Source organism: Monodelphis domestica, chromosome 6 (assembly GCF_027887165.1).
Source record: "Monodelphis domestica isolate mMonDom1 chromosome 6, mMonDom1.pri, whole genome shotgun sequence".
Classification (NCBI taxonomy): domain Eukaryota; kingdom Metazoa; phylum Chordata; class Mammalia; order Didelphimorphia; family Didelphidae; genus Monodelphis; species Monodelphis domestica.
In genome coordinates this window covers 79863106-79876972 of record NC_077232.1, presented here as the reverse complement: position 1 = coordinate 79876972, position 13867 = coordinate 79863106, and the positions used below count along the sequence as shown (strand labels likewise).

General features: G+C 35.1%; 1 protein-coding gene across 9 annotated transcripts in view; it reads left to right on the top strand.

The window, feature by feature from the left end:
- Positions 1 to 13867, top strand: part of LOC100022326 (DNA polymerase nu) — a 479612-nt gene that overhangs the window by 110466 nt on the left and 355279 nt on the right. For 8 of the 9 annotated variants that reach the window (XM_056802319.1, XM_056802317.1, XM_056802320.1 and 5 more), the window contains exons 7-8: positions 5554 to 5666; positions 9290 to 9447. In XM_056802319.1, coding sequence (XP_056658297.1) covers positions 5554 to 5666; positions 9290 to 9447 — 271 coding nt within the window. The remainder of the gene's footprint in view (positions 1 to 5553; positions 5667 to 9289; positions 9448 to 13867) is intronic. The other variant, XM_056802316.1, reaches the window with a different exon arrangement.

Genomic DNA, 13867 nt, shown 5'->3' with positions numbered 1-13867 from the left:
ACTGATCTGATCAAGTATCTAATACATCAACCATACTTCCCAGATGCCAACATGCCTGGTATGATACAATCTGCCTCTCTGTTACTCTTTTCCTTAAGTTTTTTTTTCATTTCTTTTCAAAATGTCTGATAAGTTTTATTGATACCTTATTTTTTATATTATCATAATTTTCCCCTTTTCCCTCCCCCTTCCTTCTCCCAGAGAACCATTCCAAATAACAAATAATATTTTTAAAGATAAAAATCCTCAAGAAAATGAAGAGCAAAAATGATTAATTAAAAAAGTCCAAATACATGTATCATATATACCATAACCTCCCCAAAGGAATAGGTTACTGATATCCTCATATTTCTTCATTCAAGTCATGCTTGATCTTTGTAATTTTTCTATATTCTTTTTCTTTGCTTCATACTTTTGATTTTTTGTGTATGTGATTTTTTTGATTAACATTGTTATAGTTACTGTGCATATAGTCTTGTCTCTGCTTACTTCACTCAGCATCATCATTAATATGGGTCTTCCCATTCTTCTCTTTAGAGGTTTTTTTCCCCCCAATTACTTTTTTTAATAAATTATTTATTCTGTTGTCCACAACTTTTATTTATTTTTTTTTACTCTTACCTTCTGCCTTAGAATTAATACTATGTATTGGTTGCAAGACACAAGAGTGGCAAGCACTAGGCAATGGGGATTAAGTGACTTGCCCAGGGTCACACAGCTAGGAAATGTCTGAGACCAGATTTCAATCTAGGACCTCCTGTATTTAGGCCTGGCTCTCAATCCACTGAGCAATCCAGCTGCCTCCTGTCCATAACTTTTAAAGTTTTTTTAACTTTTAAAAATCCATAGATAAAATTTTCTTAGTGGTGTTGATTTTTGTCATTTGAATATCTATTATTCTTTCATTTGCTAAAAAATAGCAGCTAGATGACTCAGTGGATAGAAAGCTGGACCTGGAGCTTGAGTTCAAATGTGGCCTCAGATATATAATAGCTGTATGACCTTCAGCAAGTCATTTAACCTCTGTTTTCTTTATTCTACTGGAGAAGGAAATGGCAAACCAACCCAGTATTTTTGCCAAGAAAACTCTATGGGATCACAAAGAGTTGGACTCAACTGAACTATTGAACAACAAAGAATAATAGTCATGATAAACTAATAAGGATAATAGACATGAATAACAGAATAGAGAATTATTGTAATGGGTGTCTAGCACTTGTACAGACTTGCTGTGATGTCATCTCTATGCAGAAGATACTAGGGAGCTACTTCCGGAAGAATTGTGATGAAATATGGGAGACATGCACATGTGGTCTTTCTTTCAGTATTTGTTTCTGGTTGGACTACCAAATGGCTGAGAGGAAGTTTTCCCCATTGGTTGTGTAGAATAAAAGGGCTGTATTAGGGGATTATTTAAGTGAGAGATGATAATTTCAAGATCAGATCTGTCAATCTCTTCCCTCCTCCCTTCCCCTTCCTTTTCTTCCCTCCCTCTTCCTCCTCCCTCTTCCCTTCCCCCCCTAGTTGATTCTTCTGTTGGTCTCACTGAAATCAGCTCAGTGTGAGTATTTTGGTATATCAGATAAAAGAAGGGGAAAGGAAAAGAAGTTGAGGGGAGAGAGGGTTTGGGGTTTCCATAAATCTTAAATTCCTAAGTTAGAGGCTAGTTGAATAGAGTTCAGATTTGGGAAAATGGTCAACAGTTCTTGAAGATTCAAGTTCACTGTAGTATAGTGGAGAGAAACCAGAGAGCAGGATTTTTGTCCTTCTTCCTTTCTGTCCCAAGGCAAAGAGACCCCGTTTTTCAGTTTGCCTCCTCCTTTTTCAACTGTCTTTCCTGGTCCCCATTCTAAATAGAATGTCCATCTTGATTGACAGTTCTAGAGTCCTTGCTTTTCCAGCATTTGCTGCAGACTTTTTTCCCCCATCTCTCCTTCACACATTACAGGGCCTACTTTAGCCATCATTCTTTTTACTTTATTCAATTCTGGACAATCTCAGTGACTTCTTCAGTTGACATCTGGTGAAGTGGATGCATTCATTAATCCTTGGAGTTTTCAGTGGCAAGGATTGTGAACATTTGGGATCTGTGAATCCAGGAATCCAGGTCAAATATTGGAATCAACTGTCCAGGGAAGTGTCCTTCCCTGAGGAAGACATGTTAATTTCTGGGAACAACTTTCTGGAGTTTAGCCCAATAGAAGGATTCATCCAACAATTGTGCCACATGTAGACATGAATTTGTTGGGATCATTAATGTGTAGGAAATGAGTTAAAGTTCAAAGCTACTTCCCTAGAAATTGAGAGGAAAGTATGCCCTATAGATGTTTGGGAGAAAAGTTTGTATGTGTATTCTTGTACATCATTGAAGAAAATGTTACTATGTAAAATCTACATGATGTTAAGTAGTGTATTAGTGAGGGGGACTTTGGAAAGGAAAGAACCAATGTTCAGCTATTGGGGACTGAATACTACATGACACTTCCTCTTTCTTCCTCTAAGCTGAACTGTTACCAATGGAGTCAGTCAGTCTGTCTAGACTAAAGGGTAAGTCTGGTTCCTCTCAGCCTCCTTCTTAACTGATGGATTTGAAGTTCTCCTCCTAACACATAGACTCTGATTCAAGTTCTAGTATAAATCAAGATATCTAATTTATTTGGGTATAAAGTTGTTGAAAAATAATGAGAGGGAAGTGGAAGTCCCTAAGATTTTCTTTCCTATATAGCTTTTGAGGGTTTGACCAAGCATCTTCTTCTGTTCACGCAAAGGATTTAGAGATTTGTAGTTCTCCCACCCAGCTCCAAAGAGTCTCAGATAAGAAGAACTTTGGTCTTTTTTCCTACAACTGCTTTTGAGCCTGGATGGAATTCCATCCCATCCCCCCAGGTCTTGTGAAGTTCCATTTGCTCCTCTTCTGATGCATTTTTTCAAACTTCAGATTTCCTTGTTTCTGGTCATTTCCTTGTTCAAATCTACATGATGTTAAGTAGTTAAATGGATGTTAATCACTGGTCCCTAATAGGATATGGAGACTTGAGCCAAGGGGAGAGAAAAGAGATGTCTTAACCTCCTCAGGATACCTAAGAACTGTTATAGTGTGGTTTTAGGGAAGGGAAACAGAAGGAATCATTAACAAATATATAAAATAAGTTTATTAGCTGTAGGGATAAGGAATGTGAAAGGGGAGTGGAGTGACTTATTTCTATTAACCCACCCAGGTATTAATTCTTATCTTTCTAATTATCCTAAAATAACTAAAAATGAATAATTAAGGTTAGAGAGGGGTTTGTAGGAGCAAAGACAACCGGGCCCAAAGAAATTCTCACAAGTGTCCTCCTTTGGTCCAGCTAGCAGTCCAGAGGGATGTCAGGAAACTCCAGTAGAAATCCACTTTCTATGTAGTTTTCAGCAGCTGGAAGCAGGCAGGAATACCCAGACAGCCAAAGGAAAGTAACTATTCAGTTTCCGAGTCCACTCCAGAAACCTAGACAGGTATTTCTCTGGTCTATCTTACGAGCAGGAGAGACGCAGCTTCTTGCTTCAATGGAGTCCAGTCAAAACTGACACCAACTGTTTTTTTTTCCAGTAACAGCCTCTGTGTCCAGTCTCTGCTTCTGGAAGAGTTCTAAGTGGAATGTTGGCCCCGCAATCTTTCATGCATCCAGCTTTGCAAAATCCATTTACTACAGAACCCAGAGGAGGGAAGATCTAATAGATCTGGCTCTGAGAGAGTGGGACCAGAGTCAATCCTGCTATATTCTTCTGTACATTAAAAGTCTAGCTCTAGAGACAAATATTCTAAAATAGCTACCAGTGATGACCTATTTAGTTAACCATTGATTAGCAGAATTGTCTATTTTTAAAAGTATCTTAAATAGCACCACATAGCCTAGAAGAATATGAAAGAAATGCTAATTAAAACTTATTTTTAATAATTAAGGAGAGTTAGGGGCCATGAGTTAGGGGCTTGACTTTCTACAGATGCCATTTCTCTCTTAGGAAATTCCAGTTTTCTCTCACCTCTAAGAGAAAATGTAAGGTCCTCCATTTGGTTTCTAAAGGCTTTTACCACCTGATTTTATACTACCTTTCCAGTCTTTTATACCTTCCTACTCTTGTACTTTGAGGTCCTGCCAAATTAATCTTTTCGCTATTGTGTAGACAAAACATTCCATCTCTTGTCTCTGTGATTTTCCTGATGTTTTCTTTGACTGTTCCTCATGCCTGGAAAGTACTTAATCAATAAACATTTGTTAAGGGTCTACTATATACACTGGGCTAAGTACTGTTGATAAAGAAGGAGGTAAATGACACGTTTCATTCAAGGAGCTTGCAATCCAATGGGGAGACAACATTCAAACAAATATATACAAAGCAAGCTATATCCAAGATTAATAGAAATAATTAACCAAGGGAAGATATTGGGATTAAGAGTTAGAGCAGCTACCTCCTATAGAAATTGGCATTTTAGTTGGAACTTAAATGAAGGTAGGGAGGTTAGTAGTCAGAGAAAGGAGGGAGCACATTCCAGGCAAGAGAGACAGTCAGAGAAAATGCCAGGAGTTAAGAGATGGAGTATCTTATTTGTGGAACAGCCAAGAGGCCCATGTCACTGGTTGTGTTGGAGTATATATTGGAGAATAAAGAATTAGAAGATTGGGAAAGTAGGAGGGGTCTGAGTTTTGAAAGGCTTTAAATGCCAAATGGAGCAGTTTGTATTTGATCCTAGAGGGAACAGGGAGGGTGTGTGTATGTGTGTGTGTACCTGTGCTGCTTTAGGAAAATCACTTTAATACCTCTTTATTGACTCCTCACCTCTGCCTTGTGGGGTCCTTTGTTTTTGAACCAGCTTCTACAAAAAGCCATTCCTGATATTCACAACTGCTAGTTCCTTTTCTCTCAAATAGCTTATATTTAACTTCTTTGTATTTATTTTGTAAATGTTTTTATATGTACTTATTATCTCCCTGGATAGAATGAATATAAACTCCTTAAGAGCACAGATTATTTCATTTTTTTTCTTCTCTATACTCCCATGTAGCATAATGCTTCTAGAGAACATAGTAAAGTGTTTAATAAATGCTTATTGACTGGGCCTTAGTTTCTTCATTGCCAGAAGAAGAGTTAGACTACATGATTGTCAAGGTCTCTTCTAGATTGTAAATGATAATAATAACAATAACAAGCAACATAATGCTTGCTATATACCAGGCACTTGTGCTAAACACTTCACAATTATGTAATTTGATTGTCATGATAATTCTGGGATGTAGGTGCTATTATTATAATCCCCATTTTATAGATGTTAAAAATGAGGTAAACAGAGGCTAAGTGACTTGCTCACGGTAATATAGCTAGTATGTGTCTAAGGCAGGATTTAAACTCAGATCTTCTTGATTCCAGGCCTGGTGCCCCACTATGCCACCTAGTTATCTGTAAAATTATAATTCTAATTAAGCTTGAATTGATAGTTTCTAGGTCTTATGACCTAATTTTAACATTTTTTTCAAATGAATGCATATTTAAATTAATGACATGATTTTTGTCTTACAGAACGATGCTGTTTCAAATACTAAAATGTAAACATACTGTTATTTGCTTTAATGCCAAAGAATTTGTGAAAACAGTACTTCAAGTTTATGGCAGTTATTGTCACTGGAAACATGGTAAGTGCTGGCAAGGAATGGAATGTTCTGGCAAATGCAGAAATCCTGTTAGTGGAGCATTTGCTATATGTATTTGCTTCAAAGGACCTAAGAAAAGCAATATGGTGGATTTGGAGTCAGAAGTTCTGGGCTCAAATTTTGTTTGAAAAATTTCTTAGCTAGGCAATTCTGGATAGGTTATTTGACTTCTCTAAGTCTCAGTTTCCTCATTCATAAAATGAGGAGGTTGAACTAAATGGGATCTGCAGTCCCTTCCAGCTCTAAATCTGTGATCCTATGATTTTAAATATTTAGATTTTAGATGGATTAGCATCATTTTCCTATACCTTAATATTATACTCCAGGATTCTTTCCTATGTGTTTTGATTTTCTCTGTCTCCTCTTTTTTGGTGTTCGTGTTAAAGTAGTTTCAGTTATCTTTATGCAAATAACTTCCAAAATTATATATCCAGTTCATATCTCTTCTGAGCTCCATGTCTGGTTCTCTAACTGCCTGCTGATGACCTTCTGGATATCCAGTAATCCAATCTGGATATCCAAACACAACATGTCCAAAGTAGAACTCACTAATTTCTCAGTTTTCCTAATTCCCCTATTTCTGGCAAAGCCTCAACTCTCTAGTCATCCAGTTTCACAATGTAGAAACAACTTTGACTCTTCTCTTTCTATCACTCCCTGTATCTAGTCAGTTGCCAAATCTTATTGCTTCTATCAGTGTAATATCTTTTGTGCTCAATGTCTTCTCTTTATTCACATGGCCACTACCCTTGTTCAGGCCCTGTCTCATCTCCTTGCCTCTAATATTTTCTATTTTTTTATGCAGCTGCAAAGCGATGTTCCTAAAAAATTTATCTAATCATTTTACAACCTGACTCAAGAAGTTTCAGTGGCTCCTTTATCTTTTTAGGATAAATGCAAACTCATCTATTTGGCATTTAACATTCTTCAAAATGTTTTAACCTATCTTTTTCTATACTGATTGTACACTATTTCTCTTGTCATGCATTCTGCATTCCAATCAAACTATTCTATTTGCTATTTTTCATGTGTCATTTCATTTCCTGCTTTCATGCCTTTAGTGGCCTTTTAAAAATTATTCTGAATTTAAACATAAAAATAGCAGAACACAAAATGAGATTCCCAGATGAAACTGTGAATCTCTATTTCCTATCTTTTATTTTTAGATAAATCATGTATTAAATGCAAGGTGCAGTGATAAGCACTGGTAATACAAATACAAGTACTAAAGAAAGCTCCTGCTCTCAAGGAGTTTACATTCTAACGAGGGAAAAGAACACATGAAAAGGAACCACACAGAAGCCTCTGTGGGAGCATAATGAATAAAAGTCCAGAGAGTTGGGAGCATAGTTCTTGGATTGAAGTAAGCACCAATGGGTAGCTCCCTTTTTAAATTTTATCTGTGCTTCAAAATCAGAAAGTTAATTTTGTTTGTGACTGTACTCTCCTTGAAATTATCCTCCCTCTTAGAGACCACCACAATCCCCTCTCATTTCTCTGTTGAGTTTGATGTATTTCTACACCAAATTGTATGTGTTGTTGAACCTTTCCTTGATGGTTTAAGGAAAAAGTGAAGTTAACTTGATATCTACTCCCCTATCCTTTCCTGTGTGTTTGTACAATCTTCCTTTTTATGCACCCCAATTATGAGAAATAGCAAGTTCTAATGTGTTCTTACTCATTTATATAATAGACTCTTCCTGTTACTCTCCTTTATCTTACCCTCTTTAGACTCTCAGAACAGAATTAATTCTTCCCTCTTTGATTTTATTAATTACCTCAATATAATTTGAAGATATTAAGTTTCTGAAAGGAATGCATTTCTTTTCCTCCATTAGAATAAAAGGACTACATTATCATTTAGCTCCTTCTGATTACTCAAATCAATTTACCTTTTTATCTTTCTTTGGACTTTTGTGTTTTTGTTTTGTAGTTCCTGCTCAGCTCTGGTCTTTTTACCTGGAAAGCTTTAAAATTCTCTATTCCTTTAAAGGTTTAGTTTTAACCCTATGAGATTCTACTTAACTTTTCTGAGTAAGTTATAAGCGTGCATCTTTTGACTTTTTAAAATATCGTATTCCAAGATCTTCTTTCATTTGAAGCTGAAGCTGCTACATCTTGTGTGATCCTGACTGTAGTTCTTTAATATTTGAACTACTTCTTTCCTGATACTTTGATTATTTTTTCTTTGACATAGAAGCTCTGGATTTTGTCTTTGATATTCCTTGGGCTTTTCCTTTTAGGGTTTCTTTTCAAGAGGTTATTGGTGAATTCTTTCTATTTTTACTTTACCCTCTGTCTCTCATGGCTTTTTTTTTGTCATGAATTTCAGGGCATTTAATGATTCTTAATTTTTTTCCTTTTCTTGTTTTCTAGGTTAGTTGTTTTTGGCATTAGATATCTTACTTTTCTCCTCATTTTTATCAGTCTTTTTGTTTTGTTCTAATGTTTCTTGCTACTTGTTTTATTCTAATTTTTAAGAAATCTTCTGCCAGCATTTATTAAACATTTGTAGAGCTACATTACTTGATCTTGCTTTTCTAAAAACTCTATGGGACAGGTAGTACAATTAATATTATTCACTTTTGCAAATGAGAAATTCAGATTTAAGGGAGGTCAAGCCACTCTCTTATATATTCATACAAAATAACGTGCAAGCCATGACTTGAAACCAGGTTATATAACTTTAAATCAAGTTCTTTTTCCATTGCAACCTAGTGCTTCAACAAAATATTCACATTTCATTTGATCCTTACATAACATCCCCTTATAGCAGGTAGTTGAAGTATTGTTATTAATCTCATTTTACAGATTGAATCTTGAAGAAGTGAAATAATTTTTCCAAGGGCAGAAAGCTATCTAGTGACAGAATCAGACTTCAGCCCTTGTGTTCTGCCTTCAAGTGCAATGTTCCTTCTTATCAGACTTCATAACTCAACTAATCTAATTTTAATTTAAGGCTTTGTTCCCCTTTAACACAAAAGCAATTCTAACATTTTAAACTACTATCTTTCATTTATGACTTGTGAATGTGCTTCAGATCACTCACCAAAAAAGACCTTTGATAGAGAAGATGATTCTTGGTACTTGAGAGAAGTAAGGATATATTTCAAAGATGGGAAAAGGTTGCAGAACAGAGTCAACTTAAACCTATAAAATTAGGTTAATATCAATGAATCACTTTTGTGGTGAGCAAGTGCATATATGTATGTGCATGTGACACATACATGTCTAGATATCATACATATATGTGCACACACTAGTATGTAAAGATACCTCTGTGTGTGAATATGTTCACATGTATAGGTATCTATAAATATAGATATACCCATCATGTACATAGATATCTATACATAGTATGTATATAGGTACCTATACATACAATGTACATACATGTGTACATATATACCTATACATATATTTTTCATACATATATACATATGCACCCATAAATGCACAAAATTATGTTCTTCATGAGAGACTAGTTTTTCAGCAATGCAACATTCCTTCTTTGTTATTAACAATAACTTATCACCTTTTAGAAACCTGAAAGATAGTTGTTGTTGTTTTGGCTGGATAACCTTTTTCTTCTTCCTTTCCTTCAGTTGTTGATTTTGTGGTATTAGATCCCAGAATTGCAGCATGGCTTCTTGATCCTAGTGATACTATTTCCTCCTTTGAAGATTTAGTAAGGAAATATTTTGAAGAATCAGTCACAATGAAAGTTAACAACACAAATGGAGGTTCTTCACACAATATGATGGTGAGTAATTTTTTATAAGTCATAGGCTTTAAGACAACTTTGCATATAAATAAATGATCATAGCAGAGAAATAAACCACTTTTTGAACTTCTCCTTAGTCAGCTCCAAAAGGGAGCTTAGATAATTTATAGAATAACATAATCTTAGATGCAGAAGAGATGTCAGCTTGTACTTGACATCATCCTCAGGATTCTTCCCCCTCTTATGAAAAGACCTGTGGTAGAAGCTGAATATTAATTTTAAAATGAATATAAAATATCACTGAGTAATCTTATATCTTTTGACAAGGAGTTGTTAGCATACTCTTTTGTAGATGTATCCTTAAGAGAAATATGATGTCCTAAGAACATTTTTTACAGAATAGAAAACCAAATGCGCTAGGCAGGAGAACACAAATAGTTAAGCAAATTATGTTTGTCTTTAACTCGGGTGACTAACAGTGCTTTTAATACTCTCACATCACATGATCCTCTGATTATTTTGGAGCCAAATAAACTTTATCAAAAAACTATGATTTAGATAAACAGATACTATCTAATACTAAATGAAAGCTTATTGATGGAGTCATGCTTTGTGAATAGGTTTGACTAGATCAGTATTTTCCTACCCTAAAATATACAGCTACCAAGGGAGTAATTGCTTCAAAGTCTCCATTCAGGGAATGGGCATGAGGAATTAGGGAGAGAAAAGAATGTGGATTTGGGAGAACAAAAAACAGGGAGAGAGAAGACATGAAGGACTCTCTCTTTAAAAAAAAAACAACCTGTAGGTTTTAAGCAGAAAGAATTTTAAGAACTTCACAGATTGGTTAAAAAAAATATGCCATGGATGAGTCTATCCTTTGAACAGTATCTGGGAGATATTGATCTAGATGACTTCCAATACTTTTTTTTTTTTAAAGAAGGATAAGGGATTGGAATTTTGACATTGTATTTATTTATTTTTCTCATCATTGTCAGTTCCATTGTTTTCTCCTCCAACTAAATAGAAGTACCCCACTCCCTTCTAACAAAGCAGTAAACAAAGCAATTTAGCAAAATAAATCACACATTGGCCATATTTGCAAACATGTGCCCTGATTTAGTCCAATATGACTAAATGAGTAATAGCAAAAAAAGCCTAGCTCTTCCATAACTATTCCAAAAAAGTATAAAAATGATCATGGGACCAAGAAATTATTTTTAAAAACACACAAAAACCCAAAGAGAAACTACAAAAGTGCATTGTGCCAATTCACATAAAAGGAACCAGAAACCTGTGGGTAATAAAGGATCTAACCAGGAAAATCTGCTCTAGAGCACAGAGCTTGAATGCCTTCTAGCTCTTTAAATATGACTAACTCAGGTAAGGTGAAAGCCTGAAATACTTTATGCAGTAGAGATGGGTAAACCAGAGCTTACCAGGGTTTAATACCAGGGATTAAACCAGAGTTTAATAAACGATTCCTGAAGCATGCAGTTGTGTCACTCTAGATTTGAAGCTAAGGTTCAGACCTCCTAGTCCCAAATCAGGAGGGAAGTGATCAAACTGCAACATATAGGTTGCCCCAGTTCAGACTTCCTGCAAAGACTGCCCAAGTATACAGCTCTGAGGCACTCACTAGCTGATATAAACTGAATAATGAACATTATCCAGATACCAGGTGATTTGAATCAGTACCAAAGAAGATCTCACCATTCTTTAAAGTCCTAATTCAGAAAAACGAATTAGCTAGACAAATGAGTAAATGGAAGAAGGTATTGTTCCTCAAGAACTATCATGAAGGTGAAGACACCAAAGAAAAGACACCAAAGCAGAGAATAACTTAATAACATCTCCAAGCAGAACCTCAAAGAAGCTTAAAGACATGCCACAAGATATATTGGTATTTCTGGAAGAAATGAAGTAAGAGTTTAAAAAGTATCATAAGAATGAAATGGAGTTCTGGAGAAAAGAATTTAAAAAGAAGTAAAAATGATAGAGGAAAGACTTGAAAGAATTAAAAAACATCTTAGTACAGAAAGCACACATATTACTCAATTAACAAATTCCTTGAAAATTAGATTGGATCTAACATAAATCAGTGATCTTATGAGACAGTGATAAATATTAGATCAAAGTCAAAATACTAAAAAGCATCAGAAAATGAATGATATACAATATTAAAAAGTACTGTTCTAGAAAACAGGCCAAGTAGAGATAGTTTAAGGATTATTGGATACTAACCAGAAAATCTCCACCATTTGTTGTTCTTATGTCAGGATCAATGTACAGTGTTTCTGACTGTGACCGATCAGATCATTATAGCTCAAAAGAATCTACCAAAGATTGAGCACAAATGTCCTGTATGAACATTTGGGATGGAGATGTCTGTAAATTTATGCATCTCACATTACTTTTGAGCTACTCCAATTCTGCTTTGTTCATAGAACATGTTTTCTTTGATATAAGCATGCTATGCTGGACAGTTGTGTGCCAGTCATGTCTCAATGCCAAAGTTCTTCGGAGAGTCCTTGAGAGTGTTCTTGCAAATGTGTTTGTCTAAATGTAGCCAGGGCATTGGAGTTGTGCTCTTTGGAGTAGAGTTTGAATGCTTGGCAGTTCATCTTAAGAAAGGATCTTAAGGTGACAGGTGGTCTTTAGAATCTTCCTGAGACAATTCAAAAGGAAGTGATTCAGTTTCCTGGAATGGTGCTGGTCTACTGTCCAGGTTTCACAGGCATACGATGATGAGGTCAGCACAATGGCTCTATAGACCTTGAGTTTGCTATACAATCTAATACTTCTCTTCCACAATTTCCTTAGGAGCCTCCCAATGAACTAGATAACACATTTCAAGAAATCATAAATGAAAACTGCCCAGAACTATACAACCAGAGAGCAAAGTGAAAGGAGGACTCCATCCCTTGCTTCCAAAAAGAAACCCCAAAATAAATACCCCCAAGAATATCATAGCCCAAATCCGGAGTTTTCAAATCAAAGAAAAAGTACTATAAATAGTCATGAGAAAGAATTCAGATACCAAGGAGTCACAGTCAGGGTCAAGCAAGACCTAGTAACTATCACTATAAAGGATAGGAGAATTTGTAACATACCACTAAGAATAATTTACTCTACAAAAAGCTAAATATAATTCTACACTGGAAAAATGGATATTAAATAAAATATATTCTAAATATTCCTGATAAAGAGCCTAAAACTTTAAAATACAACTGTAGGCACCAAGAGAAACCTATACATTTGAATAATTAGAAGGCACCATATAATAATGAAAAATTTTTTTCATATTAAAATTTTTATTTTTTTATTTCCCACCTCCATTGGAAAACCAAACCCAATTAACAAATGTGCAGTCAAGGAAAACAAACTCCCACATTGACTATATCTAAAAAAAAATACATATCTTATTGTTTGGCCTGACTTCATCCAGTTTTTGTTAGGAGGTGCATGGCATACTTTACTATTTGTCATTGGAAGATGTAAGTTACTCTTAGAAGGAAAGTTACTATTACTGGCTTTTGGCCAGGAAAGACCTCCTAGAGAAAGAGATTTCAGTTAAGTCTTGAAGAAAGCCAACGTATCTAGTTGGTGGAGGTGAAGAGGGAGAACATTCCATTCAGTGAAAATCAGTGATAAAAGAAAGAATGTTCTGTGCAAAGAATGGTAGGTAGCTCATTGTAGCTAGGCTGTAGATTGTACAGAAGGAAAGTATAAAAAGTCTGGGAAAAAATTGTGTAGAACTTTAAATGCCAAGTAAAATACTTTATATTTGATCTTATGGGCAATAGGGAGCCATTGGAGCTTATTTAGCAGAGAGATGACTTGTATAGACCTGTATTTTAGGAAAGTCACTTTGGCAGCTGAGTGAAGCATAAATTGAAGTGGGAAGAAACTTGAGGCAGAAATACCAATTAGGAGGCATTATAGTAGTCTTATGGATGGTAATAAATGCCTGAATTTTTATGGTAGTAAGTGGAGAATAGAGTGTGTATACAAGAGAAGAAATAAAGGTAGAAAAAATAAAGTTTGGCAACAGATTAGATGTGTTGAATAGGAGTTGGGAGTTGAAGATGACACTAAGTTGTCATGAGTGACTGAGATGATAATGCATTAAACTTAAGTCTAAATAATTGGTAGATCAGAGGGAAAAAAATCACAGCAATGAAACTGGTATATCAGTATTTTTAGGATGCAACCAAAGTGATTCTTAAGGGGAAATTTACATTTCTAAATACTTTCATCAATAAAAGAGGAACAAGATGAATGAATTTGGCATGTAACTACAAAATCCTAGAATGCCAAAAATAAAAAAGTAACCAAACACCAAAATGTAAAAATTCATGCCACAAAAATAGAAATAGATAATTTATGCCTTTCACAGCTATATCTAGGGAGAAGATTCTTAACCAAACAAATATAGATATGATAAAAAACATAACAT